The 23325-nt window shown below is 34.9% G+C and overlaps 1 protein-coding gene across 5 annotated transcripts in view; it reads right to left on the reverse strand.

Annotated features, from left to right (window-relative positions):
- Positions 1–23325, reverse strand: part of LOC139690960 (uncharacterized) — a 38378-nt gene that overhangs the window by 6486 nt on the left and 8567 nt on the right. For all 5 annotated transcript variants that reach the window (XM_071588627.1, XM_071588623.1, XM_071588624.1 and 2 more), the window contains 4 exons: positions 9500–9732; positions 7061–7229; positions 3894–4055; positions 3707–3820 (listed from right to left, as the gene is read on the reverse strand). In XM_071588627.1, the coding sequence (XP_071444728.1) occupies positions 3707–3820; positions 3894–4055; positions 7061–7229; positions 9500–9732 (678 nt within the window). The remainder of the gene's footprint in view (positions 1–3706; positions 3821–3893; positions 4056–7060; positions 7230–9499; positions 9733–23325) is intronic.

Here is a 23325-nt window from a genome sequence, read left to right on the forward strand (position 1 = left end):
TAAAGTACATCAAGCCTATAAGATGGATTCCTTCCTCTACATGCAGTAAAAAATGGACATATGCACTCAAAAAGCACAACATAAATAACCAATCAAAGTTTTGAGCTTAAGTAACACTTCCTTAGCCCCCTACTATGTAACTTCCAAACAAATAGTGCACATTGAACGTATAGTCTAGTGAACACTAATATGCATTCTTTCAACTTACTCCCATTCATAGCACCACTTCATTGCAATGAACTCCCTAAATTAAGGCTATATGGCTGTATTTGTGTATCTAGAGGGAGTTGAAACAGTAAGGAGCAACCGAATTCTCAAAGGGATACAAGAGAAGCATTTTCATACATAGGATATAAGTAGCTAACAAGAGTTCAGGGTTACCACTCATTTTCTAGATTCCAATCTCCATATTTTTCCCACCAAAAATTCTGCCCCATAAGGGTAATCATAAGCTTGAATCCTGAAATCTATCACCATCATCATGCATTTTGTTTCTGATGCGCTGCATTGTTTTGAAAAATATTCTCTTAGACTTTGAAATGAGATGCGTAAATTTTATCACTGGAGATTGAGAAAAATCAAGTTCTATGGAAAACTATGGTACTAAAGGCCAAATTTGTAATGTTAGAGCTGCCAAACCGAGTCAATGGCTGATGTAAATCCAGAGATGGAGTATTGGATAATAGCTGCGAAACTCTGTTTCACCCCTACCTTGAGTGAAAGACATATTTTGAGCTATTTTCTCTGAGATGTACATATTCCATTATTTACATCATTACCATGTACACAATCAATTTTTATCCCATGAAAACATTTTAGGATGGTTTTTAATTTTTTCAGGTAGTACAATATGCCATAAAAAAATCATAAACACAGTAATCAACCCGAAGATCGGTTTGGTAGGTGATGGTAGAGTTCACCCAGTACTAAGTCCAATGGCATGTGAAATTCACACATCAGGGTAGGGGGGCCAGTTCCTTTCCCAGGGTCAGTTATGGTTTCCCAGGAAGATCTGGTACCCGAAAAATCACAAAGCTTGGGTGGAGCACATGGTATGATATACCATAGAGATTGAAACTATATCCGAGGCCAGAAATTTGATTAAACCATTGTAGAAATTAAATGAAACACAGCAATTTCACAATTAATACTTATCCTAAACCAAGGAATCGTCGTTTCATTCTAGCCATGCAACAGAAATTGCCATCAAGTAACAGCGAAAATAGTTTCTTACAATCGGATCATTGTGGCAATTAATTATTTCCTAATAACAAAGCATGCATTATTGCTCACTTCAAAATTATCTCAAAGTAAATTTCAATTTCTTAAGCAAAACATGTACTCACTTTATTTTATTTGAGTACAGCTAACATCTTTATATGATTTTTCATGAATTAAGCTATGCCAAATGATGTACAGAGCAACATTCTTGCAGGTTTTCAATATTATACCTAACTTCTGTACATTTAACAAGTAATATTATAATTCTAGCATTTAAGGCAGTTTTTCTTGGAACACACATTGAACACTGACACATTTCTCTATCCCTCCTAACAACCTGACATCCAAAACCACAACAAACCCTTCTTCAATTCCACCCGCTTCCTTCCTCTCTTCATTTTATCCAATGTCCTTATCTCACCCTTCCTCATTTGTCTAACAGTCTCCCCATCACTGAGTTCGACATCCCATCACCAATCAAAATGCTCTACACTCACCTTTCCTCTTTAAAAAAAATTTTTTAAATACTAAAACAAGACGGTACTCAAAAATAACCAGAATAATGCTGCGGTTGGCAGAGCTTACGCGGCGTGAGCATAGCGCAAATCGTTCCAAGTTCTGTGCAGGCATTGTTGTTATATAGGAAGATTGTGTTCAGTCACAAAAATTCATTTTGTAAAAGCATTTTCGCTAGCTCCTCGTTTTTTGTCATGGCAGATCTAAGTGATCAGCATGTCACTGTGAAATTTTGCTTCCTGCTTGGGAAAAATGCAACAGAAACTTACTTAAAAACAGCTTACAAAGAATGTGCTAAGGGAAAAAGTGTAAAATAGTGCCATGAAAAGTGTATAACAATGGCTTTCTTGTTTTGAAGAAGGTGAAAAATCACTTGATGAAAAACTTCATCAAGGATGTCCATCAACTTCTAGAATCGACAGAAGTGTGAAAAAGTTTGTGCAATCATGCTTGAAGACCGACGACAGACTATTGAAGAGATTAGTAAACTATCTGGAATAGCATGGAGCTTCAGCAAATTTTTGGAAAATTTTTCTTCAGCAAAAGATTGGAAGATGAGAAGGGTTACTGCAACATTCGCGCCTCAGGTCCTAACTGAACAGCAAAAAGAGAATCGAATTGAAACTTGCCATACATTGGAAGACCATCTCTCAACCAATCCAGATTTTTTATTGCAACTGGTGCCAAGTAATGGTGCTATGGTTTAGACCACGAAACCAAAAACAGTCAAGCCAGTGAAAACCTTCATTGTCACCTTGCCCAAAAAAGCTCGTAAAGTAAAATCAAACCTCAGGATGATGCACATTTGTTTTCCCGATGTGACAGCGATAGTTCATTCTGAATTCATCCTAACACATCAGACTGTTAATCATGTTTTCTATTTGGAAGTTTTAAAAAGATTGGATAACAGTGTTTGACAAAAAAGGCCCAATTTGTGAAACAAAGGACTTGTTTTTCCACCATGAAAATGCACCGCCTCATGCAGCCATATCAGTGCGCCAGTTTTTAGCCAAAAACAACATGACTCCTTCGGCCCACATCCCTTACTCACCCGATCTCACTTCTTGCAATTTACTCATGTTTCCTCAAATGAAGAAGGAAATGAGGACAACATTTTGATGAAGTGGAAGCGATAAAGAAAAAAACGAGGCAGGAGCTGTCGGTGGTAAAAATAGATAATTTTGAAAAATGTTTCCAGGGATTGAATCACAGATTGGAAAAATGTATTCAGTGTGATGGAGAGTACTTGGATGGTGATAATGTTGTCTAGTAAAAAATTAAATACGTAACTTTAAAAAAATAATTCTGGTTATTTTTGGGTACTCTCTCATATACTGCTCTATTTTACACTTTTACAAATCACAAATAATTCCCTTTCATTCCAATTGCAATAAATTTAGGTCCCTGGGTTAAAAAGTGTTTAGTATCTATTTAAGGATGTTAGCGTGAATAATCTCTTTTTACAAGGTATCACTGAAGTAGGTCCTAGAATAATTTGTGTGTTGTCCAGCACTTGCAAGTATGACAGTGACCTATTTTAACATGAACTGGTCTAAGAGCTGGAGTGCCACTCTGATCAGAAATTCCTAAATGGCATATAATGCCCCCAACTTTGTAGAGAATTTGGTACCTCTTCCAGATTTTATGAATGAATAAATTATGAAATTTTCTGTCCCAATTTGAGTGGCTACCCTACAAGTTTAACCACAATTATTCTATTGAAATGAAATGAAATAATTGACTTTGTAATTCCACACACTTTTATTATTCCACACACACAATTATTTCATTTCATTTCAATATGTTATGCAAATTCCATAAAGTTACGCCTGAGACAACAAACAATTAGTCTAATTGATTTTATTCTTACAGGAACCAAACTTCAAATTTAAGGGAATCGTCATATTTACTTCAGTTAACCTTAACATATATGCCTTAGGCTCTTGATAAAGTGTATGTATATACTTACAGCAAGAGTTCATCATTAGGACCTTTATGTAGGTCAGGGTTTGGTCCAGTCACTTTTGACAGATAAGGTGACTTATGCTCTTTGTCCTCAGTAGTGCTAGTGCCCCGAGACACCCTAAACCATAGCGAAGGATTAGTACTAGCGATTTAAAGAAATAATATAGCATTCACTCTTTGCAACAACTTACTTGGGCACATCTTTTTTTCCTTTAGGTCTTCTGTGTTGCCCCTTGTCAGTTTTATCACTGACAGGTTTACGAATCATTACTGATTTGTGAGTTGGAGAGGCACCCAATGGAACTGGTCCAGATGTCTGGGTAGGGGCAGAAGATTCATTTTCTGGCATTGGCCTAAAAAAATTAAACACTCAAGAATTTAAAAAAGTAATTTTGCAATTAAATTAACATAATTTTAATGCATAAAGGAATCCAAGAGTTCATGACTTAACAAATCAAAATCTAGGGAACAATGTCAATGGCCACCAACTTGTAATCTCAATCTTTTATAACAATAATAATATGTGTCTTCCCTAAGTGAAATAATATATAATAACTAATAGAATTTCATTGCATCTATGTATTTGTTGCCTCATCCAAAGATTTGGGCACTATGCAGTTATCAAGTTTCTCAAAAAGGTCAGACTTTCTTAATTTTTAACCAAATGATTGTTTATTTTCTGAAATAATAGAAAAGGTTGAAAAATGAATGTGCGCACTGTAATTTTCAAATAATAATACACGCCTATTATACGGTTCTTCAGCCAAATGTGAAACTTTCGTTGAAGCTATGCACCGTTTCCACTCAATTTTTTCAAATTCATTTTTAACATGATAATTTTATGTACTAACAAATCCTACATATCACCATCCTTTCTTTATATAAAATTTATGTTAGAAGAGTAAAAATCTGTCAATGAATAAAATGAAACTAACCAAGGTGCAGATTCATCATAATGTTCATTAAGTTTCTCATTACCCTCCTGTGATGCTTTTTCATTCAATAATGTTTGACCAACAAACAAAATTCTCTTTCATCCATTTTTTTGGAAATCACTCAACTTACAGAATACAAACAAACGATAAAAACAAAGTAATACACTGATCTCGCTGAAACATGGTGTGTATTCAGATATGCTACTAATTTCAATATACACCAGCGGAGCTATCTCTTGGACTATGCATAGACTTTTCAAACAGCCCTTGTAATGTTTTGAGATATTTGAGATGGCTCATGTTAATGAATGAAATAAATATTAAATTTTCCTTTTTACTAAGTATAACATTCATCATGATCCCTGAAAATAATACAAAGTTTATGGTGATTAATGCAGAGTTGCACAAGTTGTTAGAATGGTCTAAGTGATTTAACGATGTTTAGCAATGAAAAAATAATAATTTACACCCTGGATGACTGTCAATATCAAATTTTTTGTGATATTTTGGCCAAAACCAGTATGACTATGCTTATTCAGTCAGTGTACCCACCAGGGCCCAGCTTCATCAGATTTTTCTCTCTTTCCCAAACTGAAATTTACTTGGCAAGTACTATATTCACACTCAAAAAATAATCAATCAAAAATATTTACCCCAGCAGTAAGTAAAGGTAATAATTAATGCCCTCACTTGATTCAAATGCATTATAGTCTTTTGCAATCTTTCCAATGTTTCATCTTAATTTATTAAGGTCTGTGCACCAATGTCTTGATGCACAGACCATAATAACGAGAGTATTTTTATTCAATTTGAATTACAAAATTATATAAAACAAGCATTAGAAAGTGCTCATTGACCAACTTTATAGCTTCCTAAATACTTAGGTATGATTAAATTATGAATAAACTATTGTTAAATTAGATAAAATATTTCAAGGTCCATATGATTACAAACTGAGTTCTAGCTCTCAATTTGAAAAATTAACAGTCACTATGATGTGTAATATAAAATATTGAGACTGAGGCTGTAAAACTTTTATTTTAAATTTATACATATTTAATTATTATCAAATTCAATATACACTTCTCCCCAAGCCCACCCAGCTGCATGTGAATTTTCCATTGTTCAAAACTACTCAAAGTCGTCTCCTGGGAACTATTTCATGATGCAAGCCACTTTTTCTTCCACAGATTCAATGTCCTGATATTTTTCTCCTTTTAATGCAGATTTGACATAAGGGAACATATAAAAGTAGCATGGTGCCATGTCTGGCAAATAAGGTGGATGGTCCAACACTGAGGTGCCATACTTGGCTAGAAACATCTTGACAGACAATTCAGTGTGAGCCAGAGCAATGTCCTCATGAAGAACCCATAACTTTTTCTTCCACAGTTAATTTTTTGTTCTTATTTTTTCACAGAGTTGAGCAAGAACCTAGAGATAGCAATGCTGATTAATGGTTTCACCTTCTGGAGCCTAGTTAAGGTAAGATAGAATCAAAATACTGATTTTTTCAATATTTTTATCAATTTTTCAATTGGAAGGGTGACCTGAGCATTCATCATCTTAAACGTTTTCTCATCCATCTTGGAAACAAACTACTCAAAAACCTATGCACATGATAAACATTCATTGCCATACACTTCTTTTAATAGAAGATGCTTTAATGGTAATTTTTCCAGGTTTCATACGAAATTTCACGACAATTGGTTTCTCAATTAAAACACATCATATTTTTGGCAAAACAAATAAAACAGATCTTATACAAACAAAGGCCACGGCCAGACTAATACATGTATGTCCACAGGCACAGGAGGGGCACCAATCGAAAGAGAAGGCTTCACGCAAGACAGCTCTTGGTCATATCCCTTGGGTGCAAGCGCAGTTCTTCTGTCGTAGCATTAGTATCATTATTTTATAGCCACACCTCATATATAGTCACAAATTTTTTCACATAGTTTTTCATTATTGATAAAAACTAGTCAACAAAGTTTGGAAATGTTAGAATTACATATTAAATCAAGAAAACATTACATTCAAGCATATGAATCAAATATCCAAAAATCTAACAGACAAAACAAATTCACAACTACGCACACCTCTGATATTCCTTCCTAACCAGCAGAAACAATGTTGGATAAAGTTCATTCTTCTGGTAATTATATCCAAATTTTCTCTAGCTAATTTTGGGCTAGCAAAAATTAAAATGAAATCGGCTAATATTTTGATTTCAAAATCACACTTATCAAACCAAAGGTAGTGAAAAAAGTTCCAAGGTGACCCATTAATTAAGAATTATAATCAGGAAATCTGATTCCATTTTAGATGCCTTCATAAAATTTTAACATGCACTAATTTAACAGTCAAAAAGGAGTCAATATTCCATTTACTTAACAGAGAACTATATCATAGCATCAACTCACCGATCCTTTTCAGTTGATTTCAGTTCTGTACTTTTGGCTTTACTTTCTTCTTGTACCATCATGTTCAAAATATGCCCCGCCCTCTCTTCATCATAATCAACACTATCCAGAGCTATTGTTACAACCCTTTCTGGTATGTCTTTGTACTTCTCCTGCAACCGATTTTTCACTAAAAGAGAGGATTTTTGTGAATAAGATATGTGTCACAGTACGGTTTATCTTTGTTTGGCAGTATACATATCAAGGTCAGCAAACACTCTTAATCTTCCTTGAAAACATATTTATATGAAAACATATTTAATATTGGTATTCCTATTCTCAAAATATTCAAATTTCTGTAAAATTTAATTTTTCTTGATTTAGCATGTTATTGCACTCATAACTGTGGATTACAGCCTGCAATAAGTTAAACAATGTGGTATGTATGCCTAAACATAAAAAGCATTATGAATAACTGATCGTAGCACTTTTCCACTTGATAAAATTTTTATTTTACGACCGAGTTTTGATGTTTTACATCATTATCAGGTCCTTACCTGAGGACCTTACCTGAAGATGATGTAATACATCAAAACCTGGTCGTAAAATAAAAATGTTCTCATGAGGAAAAGCGCTACGATCAGTTATTCATTATGTTCGACTTCCACTACATCACGCCTGAAGCTACTCAATTTAATAAAAAGCATACATAGCAAATAGTACCACAAATCCCTGTGCAATTTTTAAAATACCCACAGTTGCAACAACTTGATAAAGGGTAAGAATTCATGTTTTCTGTGCCTTTCTCTACCAGATAAGGTGTTTTCATGAGGTTTTACCATAAGAACTGAAAATTAACATTTTTGTAGGCCTTCCAATATGTAAACACCAAGTTGTTTTTCTTAGGCTAGGGCATCATACTTTTACTATGAAATTCAGTTTGGGTTTATATAATTTTTTTATCTGCTTCCTCCTGGCTTGCAAGCATTATCTTCAAATGTATTCAGCATAATCTTAAAGCATACCTACTTATTACACCCTTATACTGAGTGAATGAATTTAATGCACCACATAAAGAAAAGTCTACACCTCACATTGAATCATTGTAATGCCTTTTAAATTGATTGTAAAATGTTATTTTGTTAAATATCCCTATAAAAGTTAATAACATTATTTTCCATGTACTATACTGATGAATATACATGAATTTTTATAGTTGTTGCACAATTTTTGTTTTATGACAAAACCATGCCGAGCCTGCATATAGTGAATAAAGTATTATTATAATCAATGCAACCAATTTTATGGTAGTGGAAAAAATTAGGCTCTGGAACAAGATGTCATAACTTTATTCATCTAAATAGTTCCTTCAACTGACACGTTTCACTCAACATTTGAACTTTTCATGTTTCCCAAGGATTGGGTGTTTTAAAATGACTGAGAACAAGTCACATTGCCAGAAATAGTAAAAACTACATGACAACCCAACACTCATACTTGAGGTGGGCTTTGAACCCTTGATCCTCAAAATTCACAGCCATTAAGTTCTTGGGAAGATTGTGATTTTGGAATTTGTGAGAACAGAGTTTAGAAGTTGTAGAAATAAAGAAGTTAAGTTCCTAATACTACACATTTTTCAGCTGTCTACAATTAAAATATTATTTTGAAAGCAGATCGAATTTTGACTACGTTTAGTTAATTATTAAATAGTTCCATCATTAGTCTTGAACATCATTGCTACTTATGAAAATCATTCCAAAAAAAGATCCAAAAATCACATTTTGGCATATGTCAGATATAAATACCATCAAAAGAGAGCCATGTCAACAGTCTTGTAAGTCAACCAAATGGATGCTCTTTAACAGACAAAAGTTTGAGGCGGCAATTAATGACACAATCATATTTTCCTCCTTCCACCACATCCATCCTTTGCCTCATTTTTTTGCAGTTCAGGTTAAACTATCATTATTATCATTGAAAATATTAACTATCAAGCTCTCGTTTGTAATTCAGAGGCCCCTTCTAAGCTTCCCAAACTTCTTTGCTTCCCCCTTTTATCTCTGGATGCTTACTGACACCTTGCCTACTTAAATTGTATGCCAGCCAAAGGTAATAAAAAATCCATATGCCCATGCCATTTCTACCCCGCCCCCCTTTTTACCCTAATTTAATCTTGACGCCATGCACATTTCATTTGCTAAACAATTGAACCAATTACCACCCCTTCTCTTGATCCTTTAACCTCTCTGTTCAACAAAATGGCATAGACAAAAATGTGGTGGTTGAGGCTACAGTGGTTTTTGATCATTCTACATAAATTAATGGGGAAATGCATTCCCTAAAAAGTTAATATTGTAGAAAAACTCATTGAAAAACTCAAAACTAAAATATTTCTGCAAGGACTCATTGAGTCATAATAATGTTCGTATAAGGAATACCATTTAATGAAAATAAACTCACTTTTCTGCTTTTCCTCTTGACTTTTCATTCTTGGAGGTGGTGTGGGGATGACAGTTTTAGGTTTCGGCTCTTCCTCCTTCTTTCGAATGGTCAGTCTGGGAGGTGGAGTGTCCCTTTTCTCAAATCCCATAACAAGGAGTTTTTCAGTTGCCTTTTGAACATTGTTATCAGCATTACATAGAATATCTAACAGAAAAGTCTCCTCGACTGTAGGAAAAACACTCTTCAAGTATCTGAAAGCAAAATTATACGTGCATTCATATCCACAGGTAGTGAAGAGAAAAATTAACATGCTGACAACAACACTACCAATGCAAGATGTAAATATAAAATAGTACGTTTAAAAGGAGCAAAACTTTAAAATAAACTCCAAGTTTGTAATAAACTGAACAAGCGTAAACATTTCATTGATTATATGTTTTTACAATGTAAACTAAAATGGAACTCAACAAAAAAATACAAATGATATAATAAAATACTCACACCAAGAAAATAATGTCACTAGGTACACTCAGTCACAGATGACACTTGAAGAGTCAAAGCAAACTAACTTCAGTATTAAGTATGCACTCTAGCAAGACAACTGCTTTGAATTCGTACAACCTAATTTATAGCAATACAAAACAAAAAACATCAATCAAAATGTACATAAATGATGCCTAACTCATAATTTGAATTTCACCAGTATCTTAAGAAAAAATCATGCACATGCTGCTATCAAATAAATGTGTATTATATCACCTACACAAAGAGTAGATTCCACAATGAGGTAATACTTTTAAACTAATGAATAGGAGAGGATACTGGTTTCCATACAAACAGCAACTACAGCAAATAGCACAGCATCACATTTTCCTGTATGAAAGAAAATAAATCTTACTAAAAAGAAATAAAAAAATCATTCAAGAAAAATTATTTTTAACAACATACATATAATAAAAACAACAATCGGACTACAAATTCTTGCAATAAGGTAAAAGAGCTCATGCAAAAATACTGATGTTTTAATTATCCGAAATAGCAATACTAGTCTAATCAAAAGTTGGAGAAAATACCACCATCTGAATGCATTAAAAACTTGATAGTGTACACAAATATGGTCAATATATTTGCACCTTGTCACATAAAATATACAAAACTTAACATTACACACTGTTTAAAAAAATTTTATAACAATATATAAAAACAAATTATAAAACAAAATCTTTAAGTGAATAATTCTATTGTTTCAGGCTTCACTTCGTGGAAGTAATTGATATCCATTATTGAAATAGAAAGAAAGACTCGTACTTTTCCACAGATTTTATTATACGGCACGACGCGTTTCACCGACTTGCGGCATCATCAGGTACAAATTTGCAAAACAGACAGAGCAAGCATATATACCCTCAGGACAGAGTGGGGGCGGGGAGGGTTGGAAGGATTTGAGGGGGGTGGGGGCTCGCAGGTGCGTTGATGGATTGTTTTGACCATTTCCAGGCTAATTTCTCGGAGAGGAGTGGGGAGGGGTATGGGAATAATTGCTCATTACAAAGTGTCGTGTTGGGGTTCACCAAGTGCCTTCTAATCTCTAATTGCTCGAGAGCGTCCATTTTTAATCCTTTTGGGAGTGTGTGTAATATCTCTGGGACAAAGTCACTGCTGTGGTTGAATTCTAGTAAATGCTTGGCGAAGAGAGAGTTGTTATTCTGATTTTTGTGACACCTAGCGTGTTCCTTGACTCGTAACTTGATATTCCTGCCGGTCTGACTGACATAAACGCTGTTGCAATCCTCGCATTTCAGTTTATAAATGCCTGATTTGAGAAGGCTATCCTGGGTGTCTTTTCCATTGGCTAGAAGTTTGGAGAGGGTTATGGGTGGGTAGAAGGCTGCTTTGAGTGAGGTGGGTAGGCAGTTGGAAATCCTATATGAAAGATCTCCCAGAAACGGGATCGAGCACCACTTAAAATCTTTAGATACTGCGGGCTGAGATACGAAAATGCTTTTTATGGCCATTGCTTTTTGTTTTTTCCGTAGTAATGTGTCAACTAGTTTGGGGTTGAAACCATTGTTGGTAGCTATATTAGTGAACCCATATGGGTTCCCCACTGTCCCCCTTCCTAGCCGAAGTCTTCCTCAATTCTGTAGAAGAACATCTTTTTAATGCTGACAATCAGCATAACAAAAACGTGGGCTATTGGTTTCGTTACGTGGACGATATACTATGCCTATGGACCGGAACCAACCGACAGTTAGACTCCTTCCTTAATTTCCTAAACACTCTTCATCGGAATATCTCCTTCTCCATGGAAAAAGACGTCAACGGCACCATCAACTTCCTCGACTTGACAATCACAATTAGGGATAATAGACACGAATTTGCAATTTATAGGAAACCCACATATACAGACCATATAATTTCTAATGATTCCGCACACCACTTTTCTCACAAACACGCAGCCCTCCACTCCATGATCCACCGCCTCCTACACATCCCCCTTTCCCCCAAAAACTTCAAAATTGAACTCGTGAATATCACTAATATAGCTACCAACAATGGTTTCAACCCCAAACTAGTTGACACATTACTACGGAAAAAACAAAAAGCAATGGCCATAAAAAGCATTTTCGTATCTCAGCCCGCAGTATCTAAAGATTTTAAGTGGTGCTCGATCCCGTTTCTGGGAGATCTTTCATATAGGATTTCCAACTGCCTACCCACCTCACTCAAAGCAGCCTTCTACCCACCCATAACCCTCTCCAAACTTCTAGCCAATGGAAAAGACACCCAGGATAGCCTTCTCAAATCAGGCATTTATAAACTGAAATGCGAGGATTGCAACAGCGTTTATGTCAGTCAGACCGGCAGGAATATCAAGTTACGAGTCAAGGAACACGCTAGGTGTCACAAAAATCAGAATAACAACTCTCTCTTCGCCAAGCATTTACTAGAATTCAACCACAGCAGTGACTTTGTCCCAGAGATATTACACACACTCCCAAAAGGATTAAAAATGGACGCTCTCGAGCAATTAGAGATTAGAAGGCACTTGGTGAACCCCAACACGACACTTTGTAATGAGCAATTATTCCCATACCCCTCCCCACTCCTCTCCGAGAAATTAGCCTGGAAATGGTCAAAACAATCCATCAACGCACCTGCGAGCCCCCACCCCCCTCAAATCCTTCCAACCCTCCCCGCCCCCACTCTGTCCTGAGGGTATATATGCTTGCTCTGTCTGTTTTGCAAATTTGTACCTGATGATGCCGCAAGTCGGTGAAACGCGTCGTGCCGTATAATAAAATCTGTGGAAAAGTACGAGTCTTTCTTTCTATTTCAATAATGAAAATCTTTAAGGTATCAGCCTAATATAAACTTCAGTTCTGAGTGAGTATAGCAAAATTAATTATTTAATAGTTAAAAAGGCTAAAATATCAATCAATATCAATTTGGTCAACAATAGTAACAACTTAAGTGGATACAATGCACTTGCCTTGATACGAAGTAATGACATGGATTAAATGCTCCCTCTTACCTGTCATTTTCATTTTTTTATGAATTAGCTTCTCACAAAAATATTTCTTATTATGAAATTTAAGCCCATTTTACAATTTTCTGACTTCCTTTTTTTATGAATAAGTATGCATCTCTGGTGTGAAATTTGATAACCGTATGCCATACAACTAGATCAAGCATCAAAAGTAATAACAGAAATTCATGTTCACCAAGGTCTTAAACACTATAAACACCAATAATGAAAACTGAATGTAATTAAACAGACCTTGTGATAATTATTTTGGTACATTTTCTCATAATTAGTTTAACTTTTTGCCAATTCCAATGAGTTTTCCCTGCATGATTTATGGTTTCAAATACCTCAGTAATATGTTACTGACTAAATTTATCATTACTCATATCATCTATATACTTCATGTAGGCTTTATGGATTTAAATTTACATGTTCATTCATTCACATGTAATCATTGGTACAATTAACCAAGGGTTAACCCGGCAGGGTGTATGAAGTAGCATACCTTAAGCCAGGTGTAACACAGTTTTAGCTCTGTTTTTTTTCAAAGCATAACATCTATGACAAACATAAATCGGAAACAGTGGAGGTGTAATATTGTATCACATGCTTATATTGATTTTTGAAAAATAATTTTGGATTTTTCTTCATTACGAGCTGGTAGTGAATTGAGACATTATTACAATGATAATTGTTAAGCATATTTGAATTGCAGCAAGCAGTGTAAAAGAATGGTTATCCTTCACTGATGGTTTATAATGGCTCCTTAAATGGTAGCAAAAGAATGAAATGGATATTATACATTATTGTCGATCTAACGATACAAAATTAGAAAATAGTGAATGCTCACAAACAAATTTTTAAGAAAATATATGTGGCTAGAATATTAAACTTAATTAAAGACATGCATCTTCAGAATATTAGTAAGAATACAATTTTAATGTAAAATTAGCATAAAAAGGAATAATCCAATAAAAATGGAGTCTTTAAATAAACTAGTAAAATGGGTAAAATGCTGTAATGTACCAGTAAAGTACATATGCTAATAGCCAAGTCCATCAAAATTCATCACACTACCAACAGAATTTACTCTAGTTAATTTGACTGCATACATGGGCATATAAAAGTATTTGGAGTGGGTTCCATTGACTGCAATATGAAATTTGAATTAATCCTTTTCTAATGGCCATATTTCAAAGAAATTAATAGTTCAATTTTGAAGAAATTCTGATTAAAATAATGGAGTGCACAAAAAATATACGCTCTCTAGCTGGTGTTAGCATAGGGCATTGACCCACAACCCCAGAATGTCATAAAATTTTCAAATTCCAGAATTCACTTTCGTAATGAAAAATTCTTCAAGACAAGAAACAATTTTTTTATAGTTTTTCTTAAGCCTGGAAACTTTCTCTAGCACCTTAAACAGCACTCGTGTGAGATATGTTTTTGATTATTTAAATTCCCATTTTATAGCACCTTAAATATTTAATAACTGCTTAAAAAAGATTCAAAACTTTATAAAAACTATTGTACTAAGCATGAATAACTCTGCGATGCTGTATATTCCACCATATATGAAGTCTTGATAAACTCAGATTTATAATACATACGAGGTCTGTCCAAAAAGTATTGAGACTTTCGGGTAACTCGTGCCTAAAAAGTATCGTGAGTTTTTGCAAATTTTATTTATTTATTCATGAATATCTATTTTGTATCCTTCAAAGTACTCCCTATTAGATATTATATACTTGAGACAACATTTTTTCCAACCCTCGCAGCACTTCAAAAAATCATTTTTTGTGATCTTGTTCAGCTCCACCTTCGATGCAGTTTTTATCTCATCTGTCATAGCATAGCGTCATCCTTTCATGGGCCTCTTCAGTTTCGGGAACAAGAAAAAGTCACTGGGAGCCAGATCTGGGGAGTAAAATGGCTGGAGCATCATCATGGTACAAAAGCCAATTTTTGTTCTTCTACAAATTTGGGCGTTTCTGGCAGATTGCTTCGTGCAAACTTGCAGGTAAAATTCCTTATTTACCATTCTATCCCATGGCAAGAACTCATGATGCACCACGCCCCTGCAATCGAAGAAAACTGCAAACAAAACTTTCACATTCGACCGAACATGGTGCACTTTTTTCAGTCTTGGTTCGTGCTGCAGCTTCCATTGGGATGATTAAGCATTAGTTTCCACGTCATAACAATAAACCCATGATTCGTCACCAGTTATGACCCTCTGGGACAAATTTGGGTTGTTGCGGACAGAGTCCATCACCTCATTAGCAATGTTAATGCGGTGCTGTTTTTGGTCAAAATTGAGCAATTTTGGTATGAATTTCAAGGCGACCTGTGACATGCCCAAATCATTGGTAAAAATCAAATGGCACGAGCCAATCACGAAATACGTTTAGGTCCTAAGCAACTTCTCTAATGGTGAATCAACAATTGGCCAATACCATTTTCTTCACTTCATCAATGTTTTCGTCTGATGTTGAAGTGCTACGGCATCTGGCACGCTCTTCGTCATTCACATCTTTTCGCCCTCTGAGAACAATTTGTGCCACCGATAAACGTTGCCTCGGTCCAAGGTAGCTTCTCCATATACCACAGTCATCATTCGGAATTCGTCCGCGCACATAATTCCATTTTTCACATAAAATTTTGATAAAGATTCTTTGATCCATTCCATTTTTTGGAACAGGCAAAAATCGAAGACAAGCCAAAACATGTCCAAGTAAAACAGCTGTCAACAATTAACTGAGCATTCAAAATGGCCGAAATTTTCAGCATAAGTGAGAGACATAAGTACCAATATGAGGCCACAAAAAAATCAAAAATACGTAACCCGTGGAAATGCAAAATTCACGATACCTTTTGAGCAGACCTCATACATGTTTAAGGACAGCATTACTTAAATCTTAGATGCCTATAGTTGTTAAATTTATGTACCACTCAAGAATACTGGCTCTCTCTTGGTATTAGCCATTGTGCTCACAGTTTCACCACATAGTGCCTTCAAATTTATATTAATTAATGCGAGACCTAATGATGATAATGCAACAATGTCAAAGTGTAAAAATCATCTGCCTTGACTGGGATTCCAGTTAAATTCCCTATGATTTTTACACTTAGAAATCCTTGCATTTTTATGCACATTAAGCATATGACTCCAATAAGAGCTACTGTCAGAGCATCTACCTTGGTTTCTTTGATTATAATGTTAATGACCCACCAGTTATGTTTGTAGTTATTTTGTAAGTTTACATAAAAGCAGACCATCAAGGTATCATAACTATTAAATAAAAGAAAACGTTCACGTATTCTCAGCTAAATACTGTTCAGCCTTCGGGAATTCCAAAATAACTTTTTGAAAATAGATGAAGGCTTCTTCTTCCCACTACCACAATCATGCCATAAAAAAGCATAAAATTTTAATATAAATTAACCCTATTAAAATAAGTACATTAATTCACTGAAAGATATGAAACTACATACTGTCAGATGTACACTGCATCTTGGGTTAAAATAGGTTAAAATTGTGTTTAATAACGTAAAATGCCATTTCATTCTACCTAGAAAGGATAACTCAACATTATAATGCCCTAAATTTGGCCATCATCATCATTAAAGCTCAGAATTTTGAGGTTCTTTGCATTATTGGTGAATTTGATAAATCTAACTGTCGGGCATTACTCAGTAGTAATTATAATGGTAACTTTTTATTCTACAAAAAATATGCATTACATACAACCTAGGTTTCACTGTAGAGCAACATGATAGTTTATTAAGTATGCCACGCAAAAAAGCTATGCTACCACCAAATTCACTCCGTGGAAGTAAGGCTATTGTAATCTTGAGTCATGTGCTCTCCTGTACATGTATGTGTGCCATAGAATTATGTTGGACAGCAAATTAACAAACAATATGAGTGGCTAGACATGGGCAATCCCTTACCGCCAATCTTAGTAGAATTTTTCATGGACAACTTTGTAAAGATACCATACCAAATGATGTTTGAGTCATTCCAAATGAATTATTATTATTATCACTGCAAATCTACCAGTCAAGAAAGGTTTTAGATGGATACAATCTACCAAATGGTAGAGCGACAAAGCCTCTCCCAGAAAACCCAACCTGACCTCCAACACTAAATTAAGCTTCTCTTAAATTATGCATACTTCCTTCCTCCCTTCATTCCGTCTAACATGCCTATCCTATTCCAACCCCTTCCTTGTTTGCCTAATGTTGTCCCCTCTATCAAAATCTTACCAATCAAAATGCTATTCATCTATTTTTCTATCTCCTTTGGGTTTCTCCCAACAATCCCCTCTCCTCCCCCACCATGTCTAGCACTTCCTCACTTGTTTTCCTTTCTGTCCACTTCACCTTCTCCACAACCCACATTTAAAAAGCCTCTAATATATGCCCATGATCCTGCTTCAATGACCATGTTTCTATGCCATATACAACCACGCTCCATATCAAAGTTTTGATGAGTCTTTTCTTAACATCCTTACTCAATGTCCCAGTCATAAATGCTCTTCTCCTTATGTCCCTACTAATTTGACCATCTTGGTCCAAAACACTATAAGATATGTTAACTGTTCCACCTGCTCTCAAATTTATGAACCCCTATTTTTATATTTAACTTAGCTTTTCTCTTTATCAAAAAATACATAACCTCTGTTTTGTTTATATTACATCTCACTCTATGCCTATTGCACTGGCTTACCTCTTGGTTTACTGACAAACTTAAGTTTTATCATGGGCAAACCTGATTTTAGGAACTTTCCACACCTGATACCACAATTAACCCTTCTTCAATGCCACATATATTGTTACTCCTTTTATTCTCTCTAAAACACTTCCGAGATAAATTCATTCACCTTGGAGTTTAAGAGGACTTCCGAGATAGGTAAACTGTTCCACCTACTCCAGTTTATGAACTCCTATTTTAATATTTTACTTTTCTTTCCTCTTTCTCTAAAACCGCATAACCTTTGTTTTGTTGACATTGATTCTTATCATATAACTATCACAATAACTTTCCAATACACTCAGCAGTGCTTGCAACCCCTTGGCTGACTGGAAAACTTAAGCTTGATCATCTGCAAACCTAACTGAATTCATGTATTCCCCCATCTATTTTCACTACTATCTCCAGTTCTTCCCACGCCTCTTTTTCCATTTCCTCCACATGTGTTGAAAAGCACAGTTGATCATGGACACCCATGTCTTACCCTCTTCCTAATACTACCCGGCTTAACTTTCCATTTGCCACTCGTGCCTGATCAGTCTGGGAAGCATACATGTACATAAGTCATGTATTCCTCCAATATACTCCTCTTTTTTTTCAATACATTTATTAGTTCCAATGCATTCACTCTATCAAATGCTTTCTCCAAATCTACGAAACAGTTAAATATATTCTGATATTCTACACTCCTCTCCATTAGTGAACTCGTTACTGCAATGACATCACGCATGCCTCTTCACTTCCTAAACCCAAACTGAGCATCGCCCAAGTAATTATTTGCATTGCTCTTCATCCCCTTATTGATGATACAGAGACCCACTTTAGCTCTGAGCAAAATCAAAATTTTTCTTCTGTAGTTCTCACAATTTTGCTGCATTTCCCTTTCGTGAAAAAATTACTAACACTGATTTGACCAATTTCTCTTTCATAAATGCTACGATTTAGCCCATAAAAACTCTCCCTTCACACTTTTCCTATACTTGGAAGTAGTTCTGCAGGAATGTTACCTACCCACATGGCTATATTAGATATACAATTCCCTAAATGCCCTTTCTACCTCACTGTCGAGTAAGCCTGGACCTAATCTATTCTCATCTATGTCATATTCTCTGCCTAGTCTAGCCTTCTTGACCTAATGTCTTTACCATAGTGTTCTATATAATTCTTCCATCTCTCAAGAATCTTATCTGGTTCAACTAAGTTTTTTCCTGGCTTATCTTTAATTGTTATCACACATTTCCTCTTCTTACCTCCTCTGAGATTCCTCATGAAATCAACCAAAAAAAAGTTTCAAATTCACTATTACTAACCAACACTAAGCTCCGAATTCTGACAGTACATGCAGTGGAAATTATTCCCTGCTATTATTTTTCACCTCTTTTCCATGAATCATTTTTTATCTATCTAGCATAATGTCAAAAACTATTTAAAAAATGAGTGATATGCATTTTTATCACTTTTAAGGTGGATCAGCATTACGTTCAGGTCATTTTTCATTTTAAAGCTGTTGAAATTGACCTTTGACATGATAAGATTATATTTCATTAAATGTACATAATCTTAAAAAATAGTATTTCTGAAAACTGCCAAAAAAAGTAGTTTTTTATCTATTTAATTTATTGTATTTGCTTTATTATTTCCAACAAATTCTGAAAATTTCAAAATGGGTTCATATAACAACTCAATTTTAAAATAAAGTATTTATAAAATGCAGAGCACTTTCATGGCATTCGAAAGCACACTGTAATGTCCATTTGCAAGAAAAGAACTTTGTGTTGCAACTATGCTGAATGTGGCTACCCAACCAAATGGAGCTTCATGGGGTATTGAAAATTCTCCTCACTGCATGCAAAATAAATTCTAACTACCAATTACCAAGGGCATATGTAAGAGTTTTAAGACCCTCTAGATTTTAGCTTTACTATATGGCTTACCAAACCAATTATCAAAAACCATATTCACTGCAACTTTAAGACAGCTAGAACTCTTACACATGCCAATCGTAATCGATGGATTGAATTTCCTTCGCATTTAGTGATAATAATAGCCAGAGATAGCATAAAGAGCATTAATGAAGAATAAAGAGCAAAAATTTTATAACAATCATAGTAAGAGGGACAGGGGATAAAAAAGGAAATGGGCACGAAAAACTACTGCACTGATTCTTTCCTATGCAAAAGAAATATAGTAATAGGGGCTTATTTAAAAATACCTTAAAGCACTAACAGAACAATGTTCAAAACTTCACAGCTATTTCACTTCCAAGCATCTTCTGGTTCAATTTTACGTCTCTGCCTTTGTCAACAAGCACACTCCTTCACAGGGTATACATCACCCCACTCTAGTGAAAATATCACTCCAGTGCAATCAAAGATTGACAGGTGCGGTAAGGTATGTGAACTATGGGAATGAAGCCAAATCACCTTCATTTCCCTCATTTCCCACTCATTTGCAAGTAAATGGAGAATATACATCAGCTGCCATAAGACACCAATTCAACCCTGAAAATGCTGAGAATGACATGGTCAGGTGAGAAATTTACTCTTTCAAACAGGGATGAAGAAATGCATTTTTTAGGCTTATCATCTTGGCAGATTAGTTCCAGTCCTTCCAAGATCCATTCCTTCATCTTTGTGGTGTTGGATGTATACAAAGCAACTACAGCATTGATTTTAGAGCTGACAATGGCTTAAGCCCATTGGTAAGACCATCAGAAATTACTGCAAAACTGGTATGCTGTACCTTTCCATTGATTTCACTCTTAGAGAAGATGGAAGAGTGGATGAATTATTACTTTGGGATTATTCCAATAAGACTCATGAGCAGTATCTTGTGAGATGAAGGAGCCTTCTCCTTCAATCATGGTCCTACAACTGGTTTTCCTGAGTCTGCCATATTGTGCACACCTGCCCAGTCTCTTCACTTCTTGGTGCAATTTACATCTTGGTTCCCTTTCCAACAGTCTCATGTAGTTCAGTTTAAGCTTGCCCCTACAGTTCTTCCTTTCAATCACACCCTTCAATAAGGATCTAATACATTCTTTTTGCCTGAGTATAAGACGAATTCATGTGTTTCTTCTCTCCTTAACATTCTGAACAGACATGGCCTTCCTCAATAGTGCCTTTCCCTTTGTGATTCTATCCACGCCACATATGGTATTTTCAGCATCTTGTAGTGATATCATACATCAAAAGCCTCACTATTTTAACATTAAATAACAGGTATACAGGAAGTCAGCAAAATCAAAGATTACTTCAAGTACCTCATCCTCTTTCAGTTTCTCCTTCAGTCTTAAGAAATGACAACCACTTCTTACCAAAATAAAAGAATGCCGAAGAAGTTTCTGAAGAGATTCAAAAATATTTCACATAAATTTTGCTCTGAGTTTAGCCATGATCTCCAATCTGGTATTCGAATAAGTTATAACCTGCTGTTTGGATTTTTAATTCTCAAACAATTTACTTGATATCGATATTTTATCCTATCCATCAAAATATATATTCTCACATTTTGAGCAGCCACCAAAGGAGAATGCTTAAGGTAGATTCTCACCTATTTTTGTTTGAATGGCATTCTTGTAAGTTGTTGTTTGCTTTTCATCTTTACACGAGCACTAAATCGGGTTAGGTGGAAGAAGGGACTATGACCTCTCATTCCTGCCACAATTAAGTCATGAAATAAATAATAGAGGTACGGGGCTAATGTACTGTAATGTGAACTGAAAAAGTATTTTAAAATGGGTTTTTATGAAATTCCATTGAGATTTGATTTGGAAACTTGAAGAATTTGATGAAAAATGTCATTAAAATAAACTACATTTATTAAATTAAAAAATTTAGTTATGATATTATTAAGTTTTCAAATGACCTTGAAAATTAATGGCATGTAATCCTATCATGTTGATTATCGTATTGAAGTCAATTTCCAGATATCTCTATCTCCACAAGCTCACTAACTTCACAAGGGTCCAAATTAAAATCAATTAAAAGTTATTTTGCATTTGATTTCTGGACAATTTGACAACTGAAGCACAAAACTAATCCACGATAAAATGTGAACAAACTTCCCTGGATAGATTATCAGAATTCTGAGTTCAGTTAACATTGGTCAATATTAAGTTGTTAACTTAGTTTATTTGATGTAGAATGACTAATTATGTACATGGAATGGGGTGGTAAGACAATTGGCATGCATTTAGAAAACATTATAAATATTTGCAAGGCTATTGAATTCATCAAAGAGATAGGGCACTAAATTATATGTAATAGATCACTTATATAATCAAAAAAATACACATGTGAACGAAAAATTGGTGTTCAGTATTTCTAGGAAAGATAAAAAGAGAAATAGATAAAACTATTCATACTTCCTCACACAAAAAATTAGCAGGCTTTCAATCATTAATCTCAAATATTCCATTGCCAAAATAAGAATGATGAAAAGGAGTTAGACATGACCCAATGGACTGCATAAAGTAATGGACACCCTGATAATTTTACTGATTAATTACATGGGAATAGTGTTTCAAAATTAGCTGCTAGATCAATATGTCACCATATAAAAGGATGATTTTTAGTGGCATAAAATTACTTTTCTCAGAAATATTTCTGTAACATTGGAGATATATATACTGTAGTACAGGATGGCTCATTACAAAAACTTGTAAAGCTTTTTTAGTCACAGAAAGTAAATAAACTACATAAGAGCATTGTACATAAATTAAAGTAAAATAACTGAGCAGTGCCTCTGGCTCGGTGAACAGGGAGAAAATTTTCTAGAGTGGATTTAGGAACATGAAGTTTATTCCCTGAGAATACTGCATCAATTTTTTCCAAGCATCTCTTGAGGAGTCAAAAATAAGCTCTTACATCCATTCCATACCACTCAACTATCAAGAATGGAATCTTAAGCTAGACTCATTTTATCAGGAGGAATTCATTAGAAATGTTACAGATAACACTCTGGTTGTCAAGTGTGTACCACTTCCACTCCTTTCTCTTCAGTTCAGATCATCATACCTCAACCTAAGTGATACTCCTTTCTCTTCCCACCTCTTTGAACGTCAAATCACTTGCAAACAACAGAATTCATAGGTCCATCACTCCCATTATCCATCAGTCACCCTTCCTCCTATTCTCACCTCCCTTTCCTCACAGTCTTGCAACCATCCCGCTCCTCCCAAACACAACATAAGGCTACAACTATACTCATATTGTATCAGAAAATGTTGCACCACAAAGAAACTCAGGTCAAATAAAATAAAAATTTCTTTCAAAATACCAAATAATTTATCATTATGAATTTTTAAATAGAAATATCATATTCCAATCTTAGCAACGTGATTGCTTTTCATGAACTTTTACCATCTCCTTCCAATAAATCTCACTCTAGTTTCACCCTTTAGTGAGTAGTAATTGAGGGAGATAGTAAAGCTAGAATTTTCAAAAATAGTTTCCAAAATTGATAACAGTCCATAACCATAACCATAGCAATTAACTCGAAGGTCAGTTTGATGGGCAAGTGTAGAGCTCATCCAATAATAATCCCAATGGAATGTGA

Source organism: Hetaerina americana, unplaced genomic scaffold (genome assembly GCF_022747635.1).
Source record: "Hetaerina americana unplaced genomic scaffold, ioHetAmer1.1.p SCAF_3, whole genome shotgun sequence".
Classification (NCBI taxonomy): Eukaryota; Metazoa; Arthropoda; class Insecta; order Odonata; family Calopterygidae; genus Hetaerina; species Hetaerina americana.